The 22,832-nt window shown below is 46.8% G+C and overlaps 1 protein-coding gene across 5 annotated transcripts in view; it reads right to left on the bottom strand.

The window, feature by feature from the left end:
• ACACB (acetyl-CoA carboxylase beta) overlaps positions 1 to 22,832 on the bottom strand; it is a 94,697-nt gene that overhangs the window by 24,079 nt on the left and 47,786 nt on the right. For all 5 annotated transcript variants that reach the window (XR_004316645.1, XM_014551888.2, XM_032471622.1 and 2 more), the window contains exons 17-32: positions 22,191 to 22,341; positions 21,081 to 21,215; positions 18,651 to 18,797; positions 17,031 to 17,219; positions 14,902 to 15,002; positions 13,133 to 13,221; positions 12,918 to 13,042; positions 10,866 to 10,979; positions 10,571 to 10,684; positions 9,902 to 9,991; positions 8,654 to 8,772; positions 4,604 to 4,741; positions 3,104 to 3,203; positions 2,908 to 3,015; positions 490 to 546; positions 205 to 246 (exon numbers count right to left, since the gene is read on the bottom strand). Coding sequence is in view for 4 of the 5 variants with exons in the window: in XM_014551888.2 (XP_014407374.1) it covers positions 205 to 246; positions 490 to 546; positions 2,908 to 3,015; positions 3,104 to 3,203; positions 4,604 to 4,741; positions 8,654 to 8,772; positions 9,902 to 9,991; positions 10,571 to 10,684; positions 10,866 to 10,979; positions 12,918 to 13,042; positions 13,133 to 13,221; positions 14,902 to 15,002; positions 17,031 to 17,219; positions 18,651 to 18,797; positions 21,081 to 21,215; positions 22,191 to 22,341 (1,819 nt within the window). In the remaining variant the exon portion in view is untranslated. The remainder of the gene's footprint in view (positions 1 to 204; positions 247 to 489; positions 547 to 2,907; positions 3,016 to 3,103; positions 3,204 to 4,603; positions 4,742 to 8,653; positions 8,773 to 9,901; positions 9,992 to 10,570; positions 10,685 to 10,865; positions 10,980 to 12,917; positions 13,043 to 13,132; positions 13,222 to 14,901; positions 15,003 to 17,030; positions 17,220 to 18,650; positions 18,798 to 21,080; positions 21,216 to 22,190; positions 22,342 to 22,832) is intronic.

Raw genomic sequence — 22,832 nt, 5'->3', positions numbered from 1 at the left:
CATCCAGGTGAGAGAGAAACCTGGAGCGCAAAACACAAGGTTTGAGCTCCACATAGAAACCCAGGGCTCTCACTGGAAATACCATCCCAGAGGAAGGCTGGGGTCTACACAAATCTGCACGTTCTAGAATATGGGGAGACCAGAAGGACTGGGGACCACATTCTTCCTGAACACCAAAGATGCCCGGGGAGCTCTTCACCCTACCTCGTCTCTTGCTCTGAATGTGAAAAACTTGGGAAATTCTTTCTGCAAAAAGAAATCCATAGAAAAGACAATTAAATCAAGCAAGACCCACTGAAATCTCTGTATACCTGTTTTGTGATTTTTAGCCAGAACCCAGTCCCCTTACAGAAGGAATCATCGGAAAGCCGTCTCTCCTCTAGCCACTGATCTTTTCCACCCCAATCTACAGAGTAAACGTCAAACAAATGGCCCTGGGTCTTGAAGGAGGGGAAGGACTCACACAGGTGCGTTGAGAATCGGACTGACCTCTTGGGCTATTAGGAATGTGATTCTTCGGAGTCCACAATCCACAAGGATGTTTTTCTGCATTAAAAGCCAAACACAAATGGAATCATACTTGGCCACAAAAAGGAGTGAAGGCCTGATGCACCTTACCACACGGACGAACCTTGAATGCATGCTAAGTAAAAGAGGCCAGTTCCCAAAGACCTCATACTGTATGAAATCCCATTTTTATACGAAATATTCAGAATAGGCAAATGCATAGAAACAGAAAGTAGGTTAGTGGTTACCTAGGGCCGGGGAAAGGGTGTTGGGTTGAGGGGGAAATGGGGTGACTGCTAATGGATACAGGGTTTTTTGGTGGATGTGAAAATATTCTAAAATACAATGATGCTTATACAAATTTATGAATATATAATAGTCTCCCCTTATTCATGGGGGAATATATTTATTCCAAGACCCCTGGCGGATGCCTGAAACCACGGATAGTGCCCAACACTGTATATATACTATTTTTTTTCAATACATACATACTGACGATGAAGTTTAATTTACAAATTAGGCACAGTAAGAGACTGACAGCAATAATAACAAAACTAGATCAATTATAGCTATCTACTGTAATAGAAATTATATCAGTGGTCTCTCAAAACATTTTCTTGCACAAATTTAATGCCTTTTCCATCTTAACTAAGCCTTTACCACTCACTGTGGCTGTAATTTTTGTCGTTTGGGGTGAGACAGCACAACTAGCATTCATTTCTTTTTCCTCCTTTACAATTTCACGGATAGAAGATTCATTCTTCCCGTAGCTCTCCGCAACAAAGCTGACAGTTTTTTTTTTTTTTTTCCTGTCTTATGAAAACAAGGACTTCCACCTTTTCACTTAAAGGAAGCACTTTACGGCTTCTCTTTGGCATGTCCGAATCGCCAGCATCACTACTTTTGCACTTTGGGGGCAATATTAAGTAAAATAAGGGTGACTTAGCACAAGAACTGTGATACCACCTCAGTTGATGGGATAACCGAGCCGGCTACTAAGTGACTAATGGGTGGATACCCTGGACAAAGGGATGGTTCACATCCTGGCAGGACAAAGCAGGATGGCAAGAGATTTCATCATGCTACTCAGAATGGTGCACAACTTAAAACTTATAAATTACTTATTTCTGGGGTTTTCCATTTAATATTTTTGTACTGTGGCTGACCGTGGGAAAATGAAACTGAAAAACAAAACTGCAGATGAAGGGACTACTGCACCGAGAAGCAATGAACTGTACACTTTAAATGGGGGAATAGTGCGTATGTGAACTATATTCAATAAAGCTATTAAATATATATATATGGGGGGGAGGGTATAGCTCAGTGGTAGAGCCCGTGCTTAGCATGCACGAGGTCCTGGGTTCAATCCCCAGTACCTCCATTAAAATAAACAAACAAACAAATAAATACCTATTACCCCCCAAAGAAAAAACTCATTAAAAAATATATTTTAAAATATATGTATTATATATACATATATATATATTTTTAACATTTCATGAACTCTTTAATGAAATTGGCATTAAGTGACCCTTATATATTATATTATTTAAAAAGATGAGTAAAAAAGCCTGACACAGAAAAGTACAAACTGTATGACTTAATTGATACAAAACTCAAAAGCAGAAAAAACAGAATAGATATTGTTGGAAGTCAGAATAGTAGTTGGTAATCTCTGGCCGGGGAGAGGTAGTCATGCGAAGGAGGCTCAAGAAGGGGCCAGAACAGTCTATAAAATGGGGTGCTGAGATTTTTAGCTCAGAAATTAATCAGATCTGCCAGGCACACTGTCTGGCTGTTAGTTCTTTCCACTGTATACATGGGAAAAGTAAGGATCAGAGAGGTTAAGTAACCTGCCAGCGGTAACACAGCACCTTCCCAATATTTATACTACCTACGCTTGCCAAGCTGCTCCACATCTGTTTGCAGACAGGATCCCTGAGCCTATGTAACAGCTGTCCCTACTGCTGGGTGAGCATCCATGCTGGCAACGGTCACCACGTTTATAAAGCCAACCCACAATTATTTGCATATGCAGTTGTTAATGTAAGTGACCATTTAAAAATTGTGTTTTCTGGCTTATCCCAAGAAAAACATTTCCCCCAAACTCCAAAACTATTTATTGAATGTGTCTTTTGGGCTAAGTGGTGTATGTACTGTGACATCTCATCATGGCAACACCCGGAGAGAGAGAAACGCCACCCCTGTGTGACTGAGGAAGAGGCTGAGGTTCTGCATGTTCTATCGTGGTGCCCAAGGTCACCGGTGCAGCAGAGCTAGGATGGGGAGCCAGGTCTGTGGCTCTGAAGGACTCAGCAGGATTCCGGGCACACAGACACTTCAGCAAGATAGTCCCTCCTCCTTCTCCAGGGACCCAGAACCAGAGGATGCCCAGCACACCTTGGACTGCACAAATGTCCGGAAAATCGGCACCAGCTGCTCGTCCTCCAGGTGGTCCGCATACTGGATGGCCACGTTCAGGATGTGGATCGGCTCTTCTCGGAGACTCTGGGAGAGGAACCCAAGGGTAGGCAGTAGAAGGGTCCGGGGCCCCAGCCCATCCCCTCCTCGGCTTGCTCCCTGCCCAGACACTGACCTTGCTGTCGTCCTCGGAGAACAGGGTAGTGCGGGCCTTGCTGAAGAGGGGGGTGTCCTTGGGCACATTGGCGAAGCAGGAGATGACCTCATCAAAGTTCCTGGGGGTGCAGGGCAGAGAGGGAGGGTGAGGGGCTGCTGCCCCAGGAGGTCACAGGTCAGACCGGGACCCTCCCTCTTTCCCAACCACCACTCTGTAAGCGCATCCAAGCCTGTGCAGAGTTCATGCGATTCCTGGCAAGGCACCATCGATGGGGTTCTTCCCAAAAGGGAAGAATGAACCTCCATGATCTGAGATGGTGAATAGCGGGGAGGGTATAGCTCAGGTGGTAGAGCCCATGTTGAGCATGCACGAGGTCCTGGGTTCAATCCTCAGTACCTCCTCCAAATATAAATAAATAAACAAACAAACTCAATCACTCCCAGCCCCCTCATAAAACAACAGAAAAGAAAAGCAAAATGTGAGATGGTGAATAAAGGAAAGGATTCCAACATTTTGGGGCATCGCTGGGGTCCCCTTTTTACTGGCTGGGAGACCCCTACAACCTCATCTCATCTCTCTGAGTTAACTGAAGATAACAAAAGTATTCACTGCACCTCCCGAGGCTGTTGTGAAGATACAAGATAACTGTGGGGGGGCAGGAGGGGACAAATTAGGAACATGAGATTAACAGAGACCCACTACTATATATAAGATATAAAACAAGGGCCTACTTCATAGCACAGGGAACTATATTCAGTATTTTGTAATAAGCTGTAATAAAAGACAATATATGTGTGTGTAACATAATCACTATGCTGTACAACTGAAATTAACACAACAGTGTAAATCTATCTTACTCCAATAGCAACAAAAAAGAAATAGTGAAACAACTTGTGGAAAAAAAAGATACAGTATAATCTAAGCCTGATGCAGAACACACAGGACCAAGCTGAAAAGAGGGCAACAATGCTGAAGTTTTTGACTCTGTTTTTTACACATGAATTACAGTTTAAAATACAGTATTTTATATGTATTATCTCATTTAATTTTCCTGGTGACCCTATGAAGGAGATCTTTCTCTAATGCCCATCACACAGATGAGAAAGCGAAGGTACAGAGAGGTTCAATACTTTGTTCAGAGTCTCACAGTTTGGAAGCAGTGCAGAGCCAGAATTCAAACGCAGGGGGTGCTGACGCCCACACTCTCGGCTGTGATATTATTAATCTGTTACTATTTTGTTTTAGTTTTTTTGGGGGGGAAGGAGGTAATTAGGTTTATTTATTTATTTTTGGAGGAGGTTCTGGGGATTGAACCCAGGACCTCGTGCATGCTAAGCACGCGCTCTACCACTGAGCTCTACCCTTCCCCTGATATGTTGATATTAACTTGCTGTGTCACGTGTCTGGGTCGCCCCAACCCGTGTGTGCAGTGTGTGCAATGAAGGGGTGGGGGGGTGGTCAAGCTCACTCAACCCCTCTGCTCAGGGTGTTCCAGGGAGACCAGGCCACGCTGGGTACCTGGTGAAATCCTCGAATCTCTGGAAGGCGACCATGGCTCCCATCCGCTGGCACAGTGGGGAGAAGCCACTGTCCATGAAGAGCTCCGTGCTGTGTCTCAGCAGTTCAGGGTTGGTGACACTGATGGGGGCGGCCATCCTGCGGGGGGCATGGGGACAGGGAGCTGGGGATGAGGCAGCTGCTCCCAGATCTGGCCCCCAAGAGTCGTTCCTGCTCTGGAAGCTTCGGTGAGCCAGGACTGCAAAGAGGGGGGCTCAGAATTGGGGGTGGAGGGAACAAGGGTGGAGGCCGGGGGCTGGGGAGTCTTGTCTGATTCCCCCAGACCTGGTTGTAGACCAAGAACTCAACAGATGAATGAATGAATGAATGGTACACGCAGGCATACCAATCCAGTCCTAACATGTCCCCAGACTAAATCCACACTAGTGAACTCAGCCACAGAGAAGGAACTGCCAGCATCAATTTCTCCTGGAGAGCCCCAGCCCCTGGGCCTGCTAAGGGCCCAGGCTTGGTTCTAAAGGACACTCTAGGCTTCTGCTTCCTGTACCCCTCCCCTCAATCAAACTGCACTCAGGACAGGTTCAGAAACCACAACTGAGCCCTAGGCCAGCAGCGTACTGGAGCTGAAGCAGGTACTACCCCCAGGACTGCATACCAGGAGCAAATCCAAATGGGTGCCCTGGGTGGTTAGAGCCAGGCTCTGGTATTGAGCGAAGGAGGGGGTGTGCATCAGATCGGGGGGTGCAGACAAGAGTCAACAAAGCATGAAGCCTGAAGCTGCTCTCCTGAAAAGGACACCTGCTTGAAAGGCTGGCCCTAGGCTGGTGTCCAGGAAGTCCAGGAGGGTTCCCACCATCCCCTAAATGATGAGGGAGGCTCACTGAGCCCATATTGTTTGTACTTTGTGGTTTCTGCTGAGCTTTCCTTCTGGACTCGAGGATTTTGGTACGTGCTAAGCAGAGGGTGCCTATGTGACCAGCTCCCAGAGAAAACCCAGGGCGGTGAGCCTCTGAGCAGCTGCTGGACGACACTGCACACACATCATCACAACTCGATGCACATCCTGGGTGACTCCAATGGGATGGGACTCTTGGGAGCTTGCGCCTGGTGTCCTCCGGACTTGACCCCAAGTCCTTTGCTGACCAGGCTTTGTGTCTTTCGCTATAAGTCATAGTGGTGCGCATGACTCTAGGCTGAATCCTGGAAACCTTCCTAGTGAATTGTAGAAATTGGGGATGCTCTTGGGGATCCCAACCCAGGTGAAGCAGGGCCCATCTGTGCCTTCCTGTTGGATATCGCAGAAATCATCAGCCAGGCCCCCTGCTCCCGGATAGCTAAATGCAAAGGTGACCCTGGCAGGGCAGCATGGGCTGAATTTGGCCCACAGATGGACTCTCTGGCTCCAGATTGACTGATCTATTCAGCACTTTTTTTTTGTACAATATATTCTTGTTGCTTATCTATTTTGTACACAGTAGTTTGTATCAATCCCATACCCCTATCTTGTCCCTCCCCACTTCCTTCTCCCTACTGGTAACCACTAGTTTGTGCTCTGTACTATACCTGTGAGTCTGTTTCCATTTTGCTCTATACATTCATTTGTTTTGTTTTTAGGTTCCACATATAAGTGATGTCATATGGTATTTGTTTTCCTTTCTGACTTACATTATTAAACGTAATATTCTCTGGGTCCATCCACATTTTGCTGCAAATGACAGAATTTCATTCTTTTTATGGCTGAGTAGTACTCCAGTGTGTGTGTGTGTGTGTGTGTGTGTGTGTGTACACCACATCTTATTTATCCATTCATCTGTTGATGGACACTTGGGTTGTTTCCCTGTCTTGGCTACTGTAAACAATGCTGCTATGAACATTGGACTATGTGGTACCTTTAATATATTCCTACACATTAATTAGCTATCTACACTGGAAAGTTGAGGATTTTTTTTTTTAAGTCTAGATTTCCTGCTTCTCTTGGAAAAAAACATGGAAAGGTCTGGCCTCACTGGGCTGATTTTCTGGAACTAGGGCAGGAGTCCCTCAGGCACAGCCATGCTCTTGAGTTCCCACCTCTGGCTGTGCTCAGTGCCCCTTGGGTCTGGAACTAAATCCTGGCTGCAGGAGGCCATGCTGGCTTCTTGTCTGACCTTCCCTCTGGTCCCATGACCCAATTTACAGCGTGTCTGGGTCTACAGACACAGGTGCAGAGGGCCCAGCCTGGCCCCACTGGGAGCTGAGACACACTATTACGTATAAGATAAGCTAAGAGGATACATTGTACAACACAGGGAATATAACCAATATTTTATAACAACTATAAATGGAGTATAACCTTTAAAAATTGTGAGTCACTATTCTGTACACCTGTAACATGTATCAACTATACTTCCAAAAAAAAAAAAAAAGAGAGAGAGAAAGCACTAACACTGTTGCCCATATAGATGTTAAGATCGACTCAATGCCCAAATTCTAATGAGACCATTCTAGCCCCAGGCAAGGCCTTTGGGAACCCCTCTGAGAACCAGAAACAGAGGGATGAAGAAAAGTACAAGAAAAGGCTCCAAATCCCAGGGAGACATTGTTGCTTCAGTAGAAGGTGTCATACTCTACCTGAAGGGAATGATACCTCGGGCGCGGAAATAAGATGGATTGGAAAAGAGAAGGTGTAGCAGGACTATTCACAACAGCCAAGACGTGGACGCCACCTAAGTCTCCATCAACAGATGACTGGATAAAGAATTTGTGGCATACACACACACACACACACACACACACACACACACACACACACATGCACACAATGTAACATTATCCAGTCATAAAAAAGAATGAAATTCTGCCATTTGCAGCAATATGGATGGACCTGGATTATCATACTGAGTGAAGTAAGTCAGACAGAGAAAGACGAATATTATATGATATCATTTATATGTGGAATCTAAAAAATTATACAAATGAACTTATAAAACAGAAACAGACTCACAAGTATAGAAAATTTATGGTTACCAAAGAGAAAAGGGGTGGGGGGATAAATTAGGAGTATGGGATGAACACATAGATACTACTATTCAATATCTTGTAATAACCTATAATGAAAAAGAATCAGAAAAAAAAATATATAGAACTGAATCACTTTGGTGTACACCTGAAATTAATGCAATGTTGTAAATCAACTAAACTTCAATTTAAAAAAGAAAGAAAGAAAAGGAGATGGTGAGGGGCAACAAAGACACACCAGGATGTCCCCGGGTGAGAACCTCATGAGGATGCAAACAGGCCGACACGTGTGGCCCGGCTGCTGGCTCCAGAGAGCCCTCAAACACTGTAAAGAACTTTGAAATGAGAACACAGCCTGGGCTCAAATTCCCACAGTTTGCAAGCAAAGACCTTGGGGCTCCTCAGCTGTACAACGGAGATGAGAACACGTTTGGGGGTGACAGATTGTGAGGGCTGAACGAAACAGCGTGAAAGCACTTAGCATAGAGGTGACCCACATCCTGCGGTCAGATCATAATAACAGTATCAGTCTGATCATCGCAGGGATCCTGTGTTCATCTACAGCTTTCTGCGTGTGAGGCACTGTCCTAAAGGCTGCAGGTGTCTTATCTCATTTACTATTCATCGTGGTCTTGGACAACCCTGTCCAATAGAACTTTTGGTGGTGATGGAATGTTCTGGAACTGCAACGTCCAATATGGCAGCCATGAGCTGCACGTGAGCCTGTGGCAACTGCAGAGTTAAATGCAGCCTGTGTGACTGAGGAACTGAAATTTTAATTTAATTTTCATGCATTTTAATTTAAATATCCCATGGGTGGGCAGTGGCTACCAGACTGGACGGTGCAGGTGTAGGAGGTAGGCTGTGGGTTCTTTCCATCTGACAGATGACAGAATGGCGATTTGGGGAGATGCCAGGGTGGGGAAGTGGTGTCCTTGAGGTCTCCCCAGCAGCGTTCCCAGACATACCTGCTGGGTCCCTCCAGAAACAGAACTACAGCCATCAAGGAGGAAAGAAACCCAAGGCACCCCGCAGGTGGGTACCACTCTGTACCGGTTTGGGTGGGAGGAGGGCAGCATGAACTGGAATTCCACCACACAGGTGCCATCCGGGAGCTGCCGGTGCTGCAGGCTGTTTAACTCATAGGCGATGTAGCCCCTCCGCACATAAACCTAATGAAACAGAAGCACAGAGGGCATAGTGCCCCAAAACCTGAGAAAACTCAGGCTGGAGGGTACCAGGAACGATCTCGAAGTGATCCCTAAGCAGACGTTAAGAGCAAATTTGCTCACTTTTCAGAACGTTACTTTCTCTGCAAAGGGCTAGAGAGTAAACATTTTAGGCTTTTGTGAAATACATCATCTTTTTCACAACTGCTCAACTCTGCCGTTGTAGCCCATTAGTGCCACAGACAATATGTAGATGAATGGGCATGGCTGTTTCAATAAAACTTTATTGACAAAATCAGGCAGTGGGCCAGCTGTGGCCCATGGGCTATAGCTATAGTTTGCCGAGTCCTGCTCTAGAGTAATGTTGTCCAGAAGAACTGTAACACGGGCCACATACGCAATTTTAAATTCATTTCAAATTGTCTGGTAGCCACTTTAAAAAAAAAAGGCAACAGGTAAAAATAAGTTGAATAATATATTTCATTTTATTCCCAATACCTAAATGATTATCATTTCAACATGTAAGCAATAAAATTAAGGCATTTTAAATTCTTTCTCCATACTAAATCTTTGGAATCTGAGTCCCCTGAATTCAGGAGGACCAGAACAGAAGCAGAAAACCTGGCTCTGATCTGGATTTTGCCACTGGTCATGCTTATCTCTGCCCGACACATAGGGAGGTCACCTTAAATTGTCACCTAGGCTCCTTCCACCTCTCATAGCTCCAAGTAGAAAAATATTCAAAGATAAATCAGAAAGTCTGGATGAAATGCCTCAGACTTGGTCGCTGGGAGTTAGTATTTAACTCTGCCCTGCCCGGAGAAGGCTGGGATGGCACACAAGAGAGCAGAAGTTACCAGCAAGGACTCTGGACCAAGACAGACCTAATGTGGATCCCCGGTCTCCCACTGCCTAGCTGTGTGACCTCAAGCAAGTTGCTTCACCTCTCTGAGCCTCAGTTCCCTTCTCTGTAAAATGGGTGTAAGTAACTGGACCTACCTTGTAGAGAGAATGATAAGATCACGTTTGCAAGGCATGGGGCCCAGGGTTAAGGGTGCACCGGGCGGGCAGTGGGAGCTAGGACAGGCGTGGTCAGTACTGGTGCTGTCCCGGGGGCCTCTCTTCTGCTTACCTCCAAGGATGCCATGCAAACGATTTTGTTAGCATGATAGAAGAAAGTCGGCAGGACGTCAAATATGGTCGTTTCTGAGAGTATTAATTTCTGCAGGACATGGAAAGGGAGAAAAAGGAAAAGTAAGCAAGTTTTAACCAACACTCAGAGAAGCCGGAGGGACGGGAGTAGGAAAGAGAGGTGGGTCCTTTTGTTATCAGGAGATGCTGCCGGTGCGCCAGACCCACGAGATCTGAACATGGAAGCAGTTCTGGGGTGACTCCTCTCCCAGGGCTCACAGCTCCAGACGTGGAGGGGGCGCTGGAAGCTTGTAAATGAACCAGATTTCGGGGTTGGGGAGCCCTGGGAAGATGAAGCCACGACCCAGCCATGTGAGTGCCCGCAATTTCCAATAAGCCCCAGCACATGTGAATTTTTAAAATCACACCTCTTAGGAGAGGAGGCTTTGAGGCGCTGTCCATCCTGCAGGACAAAACCTCTCCCAGAGCCTCCCCAGGGGCCCCCTCAGGCAGCCCCGGCCACAATGCACTAAATCACTGGTGTCTGCAACTGCGCTCTGCACCCACGCCTAGCACCTTGAGGGCTAGGGGAGCCCGCTTCCCACCCTCAGGCCCCACTTGGGCCTTTGCACGAGCTCTGTGCAAAGTGGACGGATGGTGACAGCCTCACCTTGAGGTTTTCCGGGCAGAACTGATGGCCGTACAGGTCGATGGCAGACAGGAAAATGGACTCCACCTGGTTGTGCCTCAGCTCGTAGGAGGGGAGGTGGGAGGCAATCAGGACCTGCAGCAGGAGGGGATGGAGGGGGTGGGTTGAGCCACCCTCACCGGGGAGAAACCAAGGGCCGGGCCCTGCGGGTCAGACATGGGACAGCAGCGGCAGCGTGCAGTGGGGGCCAAGTGTGGGAGGAGGACAGCACCCCGTGACCCCCCTGCACAGTGGGGACCACAGTCCACAACCCTACCTGTCTGGCTCTGAGGGCCACTTTGCAGTGCTCAGTTTTGCTCAGCTGAGTGAGCTCATTGAGGATGGAGGTCAGCTCGTCCGACAGGGAGGGGTCTGGGCCACAGAGCTCATCCTTTGGGAGATAGAAACAAAATCCAAATGGCTCCGCCGCAGCACAAGAAAACGTGCCAGCACTCAGCCTTGGCCAGGGGTGTGGCCGTCCCAGCAAACCTGCTGCCTGGCCCTCTGAACACACCTAGCACAGCCTGATACACACACCCTTAACCACTCTCCACCAGGGACCCTCCGTTTGTTCATTCATTCACCCATTAATCCAGCCCAAAACATGCCCTAAACTCCTGGCACAAAGAAAAAGACATCTGAGTGTCTGCATCACTGTAATAGGTTCTTACAATGGCCAGACAAGCAGCTAGACCCTTTCCATTCATTTCCAGGTGTGCTTTGCTCAACAAAGGCTCAAACTTAAAAAAAACTCCATCCAAAGGACGTACTTTCGAAAGCGTTATATTATTTTAGCAATGGAATTTCCCCCAAGACTGGATGCATCCCTGGGCATAATAAGTTCCTAATCCTGGCTGCCTGTTGCAATCACATGAGGCAGCTTCGGCCCCAAATTTAATCATGAAGAATTTCAAAACTACACGGAAATTGGTACATTGAGAACCCTATACTCACCATCTAGATTCAGCAATTGCTCAACTAATACTACATTTGCTCTTTTCTAACAAGCATACACGCATGCCTGCACACACACACACACACACACGTTTTTTTTTGAAAATCAGTTGCAGACACCATGACCCTTCCCACTATTTCAGAATGTACCTCCTTGAGAAAAAGAGCTTCTCCAGCTAACTGGAGAACTGTTAAAACACCCCAAGAAATGAACATTCAACCAATAATATTATCTAATACACAGTCTCTTTGTTTAAGATTCCCATCGGAGGAGCTTTCAAAAAGTTTTAATGCCTGGGCCCCACCTCCAGAGACCCTGGGTTAATGAACCAAGGGTGGGGCCTGGGCATCTGTATTTTTTAAAAGCTCCCCACTGCCACCCCAGGTGATTCTCAAGTGCAGCGACGATTAAAATAGTCTCATACCGCACTAGATTTTTAAATGATTCTTTACAAAAATATCAATATTTATGAATCTACCTTGTCAGGATGTTCACTGTTCTATAAGCCCAGGACCAAATCCGGCCCACTGCCCAGTTTTGTAAATAAAGTTTTATTGGAACACAGCCATGCACATTCATTCACATATTGTCCACGGCTGCTGTCACGCTACAATAGCAGGGCTGAGTAGTTTCAGCACAGGCTAGAGGGCCACAAGCCTGAAATATTTACTCTCTGGCCCTTTACAGAAAAAAAAAAAAAATCTGCCAATTCCTTCTTGCTGTCAGCCAAGCCCGAGTCTCTGCTGTGATCTGTTCCTCTTAACATTTTCCAAGTCATATTAAGGGAAAAAAATCTTTAGCTATAAAGGAGGGCTAGTTACTACCTAGTAGAAGTAAGAACAAAGAAATTCTATGCTTCTCCAAGAAGGCAAAATGAAAGATCTACTGCAAAAGCCTCCAAATCCAATGTCCCCTGACTAATAATAGCTTGGCAGGACTCTGGAGCCAGGTTGTGGGTTCAAATCCCAGCTCTGCCCTTACAAGCTGGGTGCCCTTGGGAAAGTGACTTCACCTCTCTGTGCTCTGTCAAAGGAGGGTGAGAACAGTACCTGCCTCCCTAGGATTGCTGGGAAAATGAAATGAGTCAGTATTTCAAGTCAGGAGCACCTGGCACATAGTAGGTGCTTTGTGGGTTCGTCATGATAATCCCCAGGGGCTGACAAAACCCACCCACTGCCTGGTTTTGTAAACGAAGTTTCATGGGGACCCAGCCCCGCCTGTTTGCTTGCACTGTACAGTGGGCAGCTTTGAGAGGTCAAGAGCCACCGTATCATGGGCAAAGTCTAACATATTTACTCTCTGGCCCTTTTTGGAAACAGTCAGCGGACCCCTGAGCTACCCTGCTCTAGGTAAAGGGCGCCCTTTCCTGCTTACGATCAACATGATCATCAGCTGGTTCTTCTTGGCCACCTGCGCGTGGGAGAAGATGCAGTCCAGCACCTGCGACATGTCTGGCTTTAGCTGCTCCCTGAGGTTTATCACACACTTGTCGTAGTGGGCTGGAGGGAGACAAAAGGCCGTGTGGGGTAAGGCCGGGGGCCCCCCTGCCCCCGCGGATGGTCACCAGTGCCAGTGGCGACGACTCTTGCCTTGTTGGAAATGGTGCTCAACCAGTAAATATTTTCGCAGGAGATCCAACACCACCGCCTTCATATAGCCGCGGGTCCCGCTGCGGTATCTGGGGAGGGAGGGAAAGCTGTCTTAACGATCAACGCCACTTCCTGGGGTGCCTGAGACATCTACAGCCAGGGCTTTTAAGACTGAAAAAGGAGAAAACACTCATTAAGAATCTGGAGGAGGGGAGGGTAGAGCTCAGCGGTAGAGCGCGTGCTTAGCATGCATGAAGTCCTGAGTTCAATCCCCAGTACCTCTGTTTAAAAAAATTATTTAAAAAAATTTGAAAAAAGGAATCTGGAGGCTGCACCCCCTAATCCTTAGGTCTGGGAGGGAACGTGTGAGTTGGTTCATTTGTGTTCATCCCACAGGCCAAAGAGAGCAATGACTTGCCAAGGTTATGCATCCAACCAGAGGCCTGAGTTTCTGAACCTCTGGAGGGGGCCAGCCTGTCCCCAGAAAGGAGGAAAAACACTTACAGAGTTGGGATGCTGAAAGGGGCCAGCCTTGCATGCATGGTGGAAAACAAAAATTTTCAGTTAACCATCCAAGATATCAAGACAGTTTGCAAAACAAAACAAAACTTAAAAGACATTTGCCAAAAGATCCCTGTGTAAATTTCACTTCCCTGTTTAAAAATGAATTGTAACCTGGATGTTCCTTAAACCATTTCCTCTTCCAAATGATTTCAGAACACAGGGAATTGAGTTTCTGAGAGCACGCGATGCTGAATTTTAGGGAAGTTGAGACCAGCTTCACCCCAGCATCACCAAGTGACAGCAAAAGAACAGGAACATAAAATCCTCTTTTATTCAAATATAATGTGAAAAAAACACATGCACACAACATAGGGCAGAGCTTTGAGATGCATGTTTAACACAAAAAAAAATTTGCTAGGGAATTCACCTAGCTTATCATTTGTTCATTGCTTCGAGGCATTTCTCTGATGCTAAAGGATGGGTTTAAGGTTAGCAGTCGAAGTGTTCTGGGGGAGGAATCTCCCCACCTCCAGCCCTTGGCTATGAAACTCTCACTTTGCAGGGAATCCAAACTCAAATCTCTTTCCTCAGCTATAATTCCATATTGTCAGTATGAGTCCCCATGAGCCAGGGAGCTCCCTGAAAAGCAGGGCTGTCTCCTACAGTCTTACATCCTCTGCACCTCTGACAGTTTCATGCACATGGTGAATATGTGCTGAATTAATTTGTTCTAGTCTGAGAATGTTTGGATTCTATCCTTAGAGGCAAAGCTTTCTTGCTAGATAGAGTTACCACGAAAAAGAGCAGTTCTTTATCATCAGAATAGTTCTCCCCGCTCAAGAGCTACTTGAGATAAAATACATATTCTTCACCCACTCCTTCTTTGCAACAATCTCCCAAAACCGCAAGAGATAAGGTGTATCATCCTTTATGGCCCATGAAGCCATTTCACCCCATTGTCTCATAATCAACGGTGCCACAAGGACCCATCACGTGTCAGAACTTCACAAAAATTAATCTGCTTGTAACTCAAGATGATTTATCGTGGGTGAAGTGTTTTTATTTCCATTTTACAAACTGGCAAACTGAGATTCACAGAAGTCAAGGGCTGCTGTTAGGAAAGGCTGTGCCAGGGCTATAACTGCGGCTTCGGACCCCACGCACCATCTCTCGGTTTGAACCTGGCCTTAAAAGAGCATCACCCTGGGGCAAGACCTGGACCAGTGAGTGTGACAACCATTCCCCACAGAGGGCCCAGGACTCACCTCTGGACCAGCTGCACGATGCTCTGGGTGTTCATGAAGAAGACTTCGCGGTCAGCCTTCCGCTGCAGGGTGGCCGCATGGCAGTCCAGGATGGTGGCTATCTGGACAGAAAAACAGGACAGGTCTGGCCACCCACAACCACACAATCCAGCTGCCACACAGAAGTCAGCGGGAGGACCCACCACAGGCTTCCATGAGGATCCCACCCAAAGCTCATTCAAAAATTAATGTTTCCACCCTCAGTGCCCTTTTGTAGTAGGGAAGAACAAATCTGACTCCATATGAGGTCCGTTCCTTTAGCTCTAACCCTGTGCTCTGTTTCCTGGGCTGAGTCCTGCTGGTTCTGCACCTTTTGTAAAAGAATGTTGCCTAGAACCTGAAATATATAGGAGAGCCCCTTCTCAAGGCTCTGACCTTTAAGGGTATAACACTTTCCCATTCATACAGAGAAAACAAGTTACAGAATAGAAAATAACATTTGGAGGTTTATAGGGACACCATGACCTGACCCACATGGACAGCTGCAAGAACAAAGGATTCCGACACCAAGAAGCTTGCAACAACCAACCACACCCCTTCCCCCTTTTTAGTATAAAAGGAGCCTAAATTCTGGCTTGAGGAAGATGGTTCTCTAGCACATTAGTCCCCCATCTTCTCAATCTGCTGGCTTTCTGAATAAAGTCATTGATTCCTTGCCCCAACACCGTGTCTCCTGATTTACTGGCCTGCCGTGCAGCGAGCAGAATGAGCTCGGACTCAGTAACACGCTGGCCACCCAGAAACAGCTCTGTGCGTGCCACTCAATGTATGGCTTGAAAATTCAAAAGCTCACAATGGTAACAATCACATTAAGACATACACATGTTCGTATCATCCCTCTCCACAAATACGAAGGCTCTGGAGAAACAGAAAGTAATTTCCAACCCCAGGGAGCATGAAAGTGTTGGGTTGGATGGGGGTCCTATTTTTACAATTAGATTCCATGCCATCGCCCTATTGTCTGTGGCAACAAAAATACATTTGATGCAAAACCTACATCAATGACAAATTCCAACACGTGTTTGTCTCAACTAGGGTCCTTTAGAGCTTTGTTTGCATGAATTTTTCAGTTGAGATCAAATTTCTACACCGTTATATTCCCTTCCCTCCTTTTAAAATATACAGTTAATTCAGTGGTTGGTAGTATATTCACAGAGCTGTGCAACCATCACCACTATCTGACTTTAGAGCATTGTCACCACCCCCAAAAGAAGTCCTCTAACCCACAGCAGTCCCTCCCCATTCCTCCTGCAACCACTCATCTATTTTCTTTTCTCCATGGATTTGCCAACTTCGGACGTTTCCTATAAATGGAATCAGGGAACATGTGGTCTTTGGTGACTGGTGTCTTTCACTGAGCGTCATGTTTTCAAGGTTCATCCATGGAGGAGCACGGATCAGTATTTCACTCCTTTTCACGGCTGAACAATATTCCAACCCAGAGGTTGACTCTGGGAATAAACTGACCTACCCTGATCTCTAGCTTCCCAAATCACTAACATGTGGGTGGGGAGATGACGGTGGCAGGAAACCCTTTTAACCAGACAGAGGGCACGAAGGTAAACAGGCAGAGGGGACTCTTCCTAATGCAGATTTCCTTTAAAATGCTTGATAAAAGCATCCTCCACTCAAAAAAGAACAAAATGAGGCCGACGTAGAATTATTAGAGACTTTTGATACCACCCTGGAGTGGTTTCCATTCTTAAAAAATAGTATTTACACAAAAAGCCCCAAGATTACCCCCTTACACAAAGCAGACGGGGAGGATCAATGCTACAAACTGGCAAGAAAAACTCAGAGTCTCCTCTATTATTTCAGCCAGTGGAGTTTTGGAAAATGCTCACTCTATCTGCAGCAACTGCTCACTCCTGTTCTGAATCCAAGTTTTATGGAGGGAGGGCTAATGATTGCTTATGTTCATCTAAACAGCTGTTGCTTTGGGGGACACGCTGGGATTCTGCAGAGAAGGCGTGAAAGAAAACAGCATCTTGGGCTGTACGTGGGTCTCACGAAGCCCCGTTTGATCAGAGGCCAGATGTCAGACTGACCGGGAGCGGACTTCCCGGCGGGGCTGGCTGCAGGGCACGCACCTGCTGGCTGGGGAACTGGCACAGCACCGAGGTGATGTTGCTGGCGTACTGGGCCATCACCCTGCGGACCGCCTTCTCCACGGGGGCGGGGATGCGGCCCGACAAGCTGGTCATGGTCTCCTGCAGCTCCAGCAGCGGCAGCGACGGGTCCCGGAGGGTCATCAGGAGCTTCTGCACCCAGTCCTTCAGCTGCAGCAGGGATCATGGTGTCGGCCTGAGGCCCTGCAGGGGGTGTGGCCACTGCTACCCACCAGAGGGCTCCAACACTCAACCCGTCCAGTCCCCGCGCACTTGTTTCCAAAGATGGAGACCCAGGAGTATCGGGACTAGTCCTGAGTGGATGGCCCCCTGAGCGGGAATGAACACCCAGTTTCCCCACCCAGAAAGGCTGCACTCCCCTCTCCGTGCGTCCAAACAGCCAGTGTGGGCTGAGGACAGAACATAAGGCCCTGTGAAGAGCCAGTGTTTGTGGGACACTCGCTTAGTGCCAGACACGGTCCTAAGACCTGCATGTGCACGTTCCCATCTGATACTCAGAAACAACCCGACGAAGGAGGTATATCATCATTCCCATTTTACAGCTGGAGAAACCGAAGCACAGAGAGGTTAGTTAAGTTACCCAAAGTCACCCAGCTAGTAAGAAGCCACATCGGGGGGAAAACTCAGGCAGACTCAGAGACTGAGCAGCTATGTTCCACTGCTCCCGGTCACCCAAAACGTTGATGGTCTTTGAATGGGGAGGATAAGGGTGCCAACCCCATAACATGGTTGTTTAAGGTTTAAAAATGAAATCACGCATGCCCTGGCAAGTGGAAGGACTGAAAAAATGTTGCAATTCTAACAGACAATTAGGCAGCATCGCCTAGGGGCTAGGAGCATGGACTCTGGAGCCAGAGGGCCAGGGTTCAAGTCCCCTCTTTGCCTCTTCATGGGTGAAACAAGGCAAGTTTCTTAGCCTCTCTGTGCCTCAGTTTCCTCACCTGTAAAATGGAAATAATAACAGTTCCTACCTCATAGGCTGTTGGGAGGATTAAATGACTTAATAAGTTTTAAGTGCTTAGCGTAGTGGCTGGCACATAACACGATCGAGATGAGGGCTGGTTGTTATTATCAGTGTCACCACTGTCACCATGATTGGCTATTCTGGGACGGCCTGCAATGCAGCCGAGTTTTAAGGCTATTGATGCTGAGTTTAGCAGCATGAGTCTTCCATGGAGGTCTGCAAATCTGAGAACTACTTCTTCCTCCATAGACAGCGGGACCCTGGGGTGATGAATAGAGTGGTGTTTCTGAACAAAGTCCCTTCCTTGCTGTGTCTTTAAGAGGGTGACCCACCCTCGACTCCTTTCTTAACTTACTACGTGAACATCCTCAGTGTTGAGCAGAACTGAACCCCCCCCAAAAAATCAACGAAACTTTTACAATAGTTTATAATCAAAGGGAAATGCACACTGATACTTACAATGAAACTAAGGAATTCCCTGAGAACAGGTCCTCAATAAAAACAACAGAGAATGACCCATTTTCTCAGTCCTTCCTTCAATAAAGATCTCGGGATCTTCTGGTCACCTGGACCTATGCATGTGTGTGTGATACACACCTCCCCTACATGTGACCCACCTTGATGCTAAAAATAGGCTCCGGCAGGCAGTAGCCGTTCATGACATTGGTCAGATTCTCCAGGACGTTGTGGAAAACCTGGTTCAGTTTCTCTCCGAGGATGGGCAGCGTTTGCTGGGCGGGGAGCTCTCCCATGAATGGCTCAGCCTGACGAGACACAAGAACCAGAAGTCAAGGCCACTGTGGCCTCTGAGGGAGACAAGCCAAGCCAAGGACGGTGGCAGCTCTACCAACACACAACAGACACATCAAAGTTGGAATGAAGCCTGGCGGGGAGAGGGGAACGGGAGAAAACATCGTAGTGGAAAGTTAAAGCTGCTACCTTCACACCCCTGTGTGAGGTTTCCACATCTTCCCCTTTGCAAATGTCAGTTATGCACCTCCAGTCATTGTGGAGGGAGTGAGATGTGATCAAAGACATTTTTACGTATTGAGATGTGGGGAAGTCATTCTGGCTTGTATGTGAGTTAAGTTGAATTTTATTCTAACCAGAACAGCCTGTTTGTGGCCTATCAAATATACATTGTACACTGGCTTTAATTATTAAAGAAAAAGACCAGAAGTAGAGAATGTCCCTGTTAAAAATAAAGATTAAATGCCTCCCTTCCTGGGATGTGATGCTGGTCCTCTGGCGATAAGACTTCCTTCCAGGCGCCAAGGCCATGCTGACTCACTGTGTATGTGCCGATCTTTTTTTTTTTTTTTTTTTCGGAAATCTTGAAGGAACATATCCCTGACTTGTTTGATGTTCACTGTTTTGACAAAACATCAAACTGTGCTGGAAACTATTCTTCTCTGGGAGCAGCTCCTCCTAGTTATGAGAGGCTGTCTTCTGGGCTGCAGTCTTCAATTTGGCTCAATCAAAACTCTTTTCTGTTCTTATTAGAGATTGTTTATTGATTATTTTCATTGACAGATGCTTCTGTTTTGCTTTGCTTTCTCACCAAGATTATCTGCCTGTTTTCTCTATTTTCCATCTCTTGAATCCCAGGGATTAATCCCAGAGATTAAGCCAGACCGCCTCCCCGCATGCCTGGCCTGCTCTAGGAGGGTGAAAATTTAGGAAATTCTCATACCACAGTCCATGCATTTTGTAAATCATAAACAGCACCTGCACTAGTGTGTGTTCATCCAATAAATATCTATTTAGGCGCTGGGGACCCTGCATGGTGACGGCTGCATGACAGTGTGAACAGACTTAATGGCACAGAACTGTACACTTCAAAAGTTTAAGAGGGTAAATTATACGTTATGCATATTTCATCAAAATTAAAAAAAAAAAGCTACTAAGGAAATCTGTGTAAAGCATGGACTTCAATGAATAATGATGCCTCAACATGGAAGCAACCTCAATGTCCATTGACAGATGAATAGATAAAAAAGATGTATATACATATACAATGGAATACTACTCAGCCATAAAAAAGAATGAAATAATGCCATTTGCAGCAACATGGGTGGACCTGGAGATGATCATATTAAGTGAAGTAAATCAGACAGAGAAAGATAAACATCATATGATATCACTTATTTGTGGAACCTAAAAAAATGATACAAAGGAACTTATCTTACGAAAGGAACTGATTTACAAAACAGAAACAGACTCACAGACACAGAAAACAATCCTATGGTTACCAAAGGGGAAGTAGGGGAGGGAAATATTAGGAAATTGACATTAACAGACCTACACCACTATATATAAAATAGACAGACAACATGACATACTTATAGCACATGGAACTATATTCAGTAACTTGAAATAACCTATAACGGAAAAGAATCTAAAAAAAATACATATATATGTATAACTGAATCACTTCGTTGTATACCTAAAACTAACACAACATTGTAAATCAATTATACTTCAATTAAAAAATAAATAATAATAATAACATCCCAATATTGCTTCACTGTGACAGAGGTGTCACATGAGTGCAAAAAAACAGCAGGGAATTGGGAAAGAATAGGGAAACAATAAGAACTTTCTGTACCATCTTCCCAAATTTTTCTATAAACTCAAAACTGCTAAAAACATAATAAAAGCTATTAAAAAATTTTAAAGGTGGTCAAGGAATGCTTCACTGGAGAGATGATGTTTGAGTAAAAATTCACAGGAAGTGAGAGGGTGAGCCCTGTAAATCCCTGGGGGGAGGTTCTTCCAGCGCAGAGGGAGCCAGCCCCAAGGGGACAGGTCTGGAGTGGTCCATTAAGCAGGGGGAGGGGGAGAGAGGATGAAGCCAGAGAGGAAAGCGGGGGAGAGCTCATGGAGGGTCTTGCAGGTCATCAGAAGGACTTGGGCTCTGTTCTGCACAGGACGGGAGATGCTGAGCAAAGGCAAGCACATTTCTGCCCCCATCACGCTGGCTGCCGGGAGCCTCAAGTCTGTCTGGCTGTGGGCAGGTGGGGCAACCGTGCTGGGGTGCCACATACTGAGTGCACTTTAGAAGGGTCATCGAGCTCCAGCCTGGCCACCACACAGCCCGCTTCCAGCACAGCCCCCGGGCGCTTGATATACTTCACCCGGCCACTTTCCTGCACGGTCAGGGTCATGATCATCTTCATCACCTGTTTTGCAGAAAGACAAAATAAGCTGAAGCCCACCAAGACTGGTCGGTGTCACCCCAAACTAGTAACGGGGACCGTGTCCTTTACACAGAATGACTCCCTGCGCAGAGTTCAAGCAGAGAGGGTAGAGGGAACTGGTGTTTACACAGCCTGCTGCCTGCCGGGCACTCTTCATAAATCTCCTCCATCTGCAAAGCCAGCTGGGGAGGTAGGCTTTTTTGTGCCCAATTTACAGACCTGGAAACTGATGTTTATTTCCAAAGTATGTCCTCTCTCTCAGAAATACAGCTAAATCCTATTCTGCAGGGTGACTGATGTACACATTCCTAGCATAAGCTGCATGTTGTGACTGGCTTCTTTTTTAAACGCAGTGAGAAAACCCTCTGGGGAATGAAGAATACGTTTGCATCGCGGTCATCAGCCCCTTTAACTGGCCGAGAGTCTGGCTGAGTGGATGTGATGAATTTTTCAGTGGTAAGTGCTTTGCAGGTGTGCGTTTACCACTTTTTTAAAAATATGTATTTTTAAATTTACTGAACAACTATTTTATTTTTTGTTTGGGTTTTTTGGGGGAGAGGGGTAATTAGGTTAATTAACTAATTTTCTTTTAATGGAGGTACTGGGGATTGAACCCAGGACCTCCTACATGCTAAGCACACACTCTACCCCTGAGCTATCCCCCCTCTTCACCACTTGCCGCCTCCAACTACTGTTATCATTCATCAGTGCTTACTCGTTCCTGGGGAGGTGTACTCTTTTGAGGTTTTTCCGTCTGAATACCGCAGGGAGTTTGGGCTGAACTCTGCACCCTGGCTCTTTTAGGCATTTGCAGATGATGACCCAGGTGAGAAGGGAAGCCTGTTCGCTGGGGTGCAGAACCACTGCCCACTGGCCCTCCCTCCAGGAATGGGGTGGGAGCCCCATCCTCAGGAATGGGGTGGGAGCCCCACCCCCAGGGGCGGGCTCTGCCGTCACCTCGATCTCAGCGTAGCTGCCCCCGGCCTCGACATGGCCCCCGTCCTCCACCATGTACTGCATCAGCTTCCCAGCCGAAGGGGCTCGCAGGACTGTGGGATCATTCTCCTTCTCAAACACACACGTCTTGTTGCCGATGGTGATGCGGTAACTGGGAGAGAGAAGGAGCGAGGAGGAGGTGGGGACACTGGAGGGGACCACTGACCCAGGTGCCCAGGTCAGGCTTTCCACAGCATCTTCCCTTCCTAAAGGCAGCCGTGAGCACCACCCTGTGTGATCTGAGGGACTCACTCCACTTTCCCCAATGGTGGCGTCTGATAGTTCCCGCAGAGATACTGGGAACGAGAGGTGGTGGGACCCTTTTCTGGCTGAAAATTAGTTCCTCTTCCTGACATCATTCCAACAGGCCCCAGCAGAGAGAAAGCAATCAGCCAACAGCATTCGATAAACACTGACCCACTGAAAGGCTTCACCTTAGAACCAGGAAGAGCATGAGTCTTGGGTGGAGCTTACGATCATATTGAATATTCTTGGCAGACAGTACATGGGTTAAAAAGAGGTAATAAAACACCAATCTGGAATGAATCTAGTCCGACTTCTTCCACTGAGCATTGGGGAGGGAGTCTCCACGCCCCAGCTGGA

Source organism: Camelus ferus, chromosome 32 (genome assembly GCF_009834535.1).
Source record: "Camelus ferus isolate YT-003-E chromosome 32, BCGSAC_Cfer_1.0, whole genome shotgun sequence".
Taxonomy (NCBI): domain Eukaryota; kingdom Metazoa; phylum Chordata; class Mammalia; order Artiodactyla; family Camelidae; genus Camelus; species Camelus ferus.
This window is presented reverse-complemented; position numbering and strand designations above follow the sequence as displayed.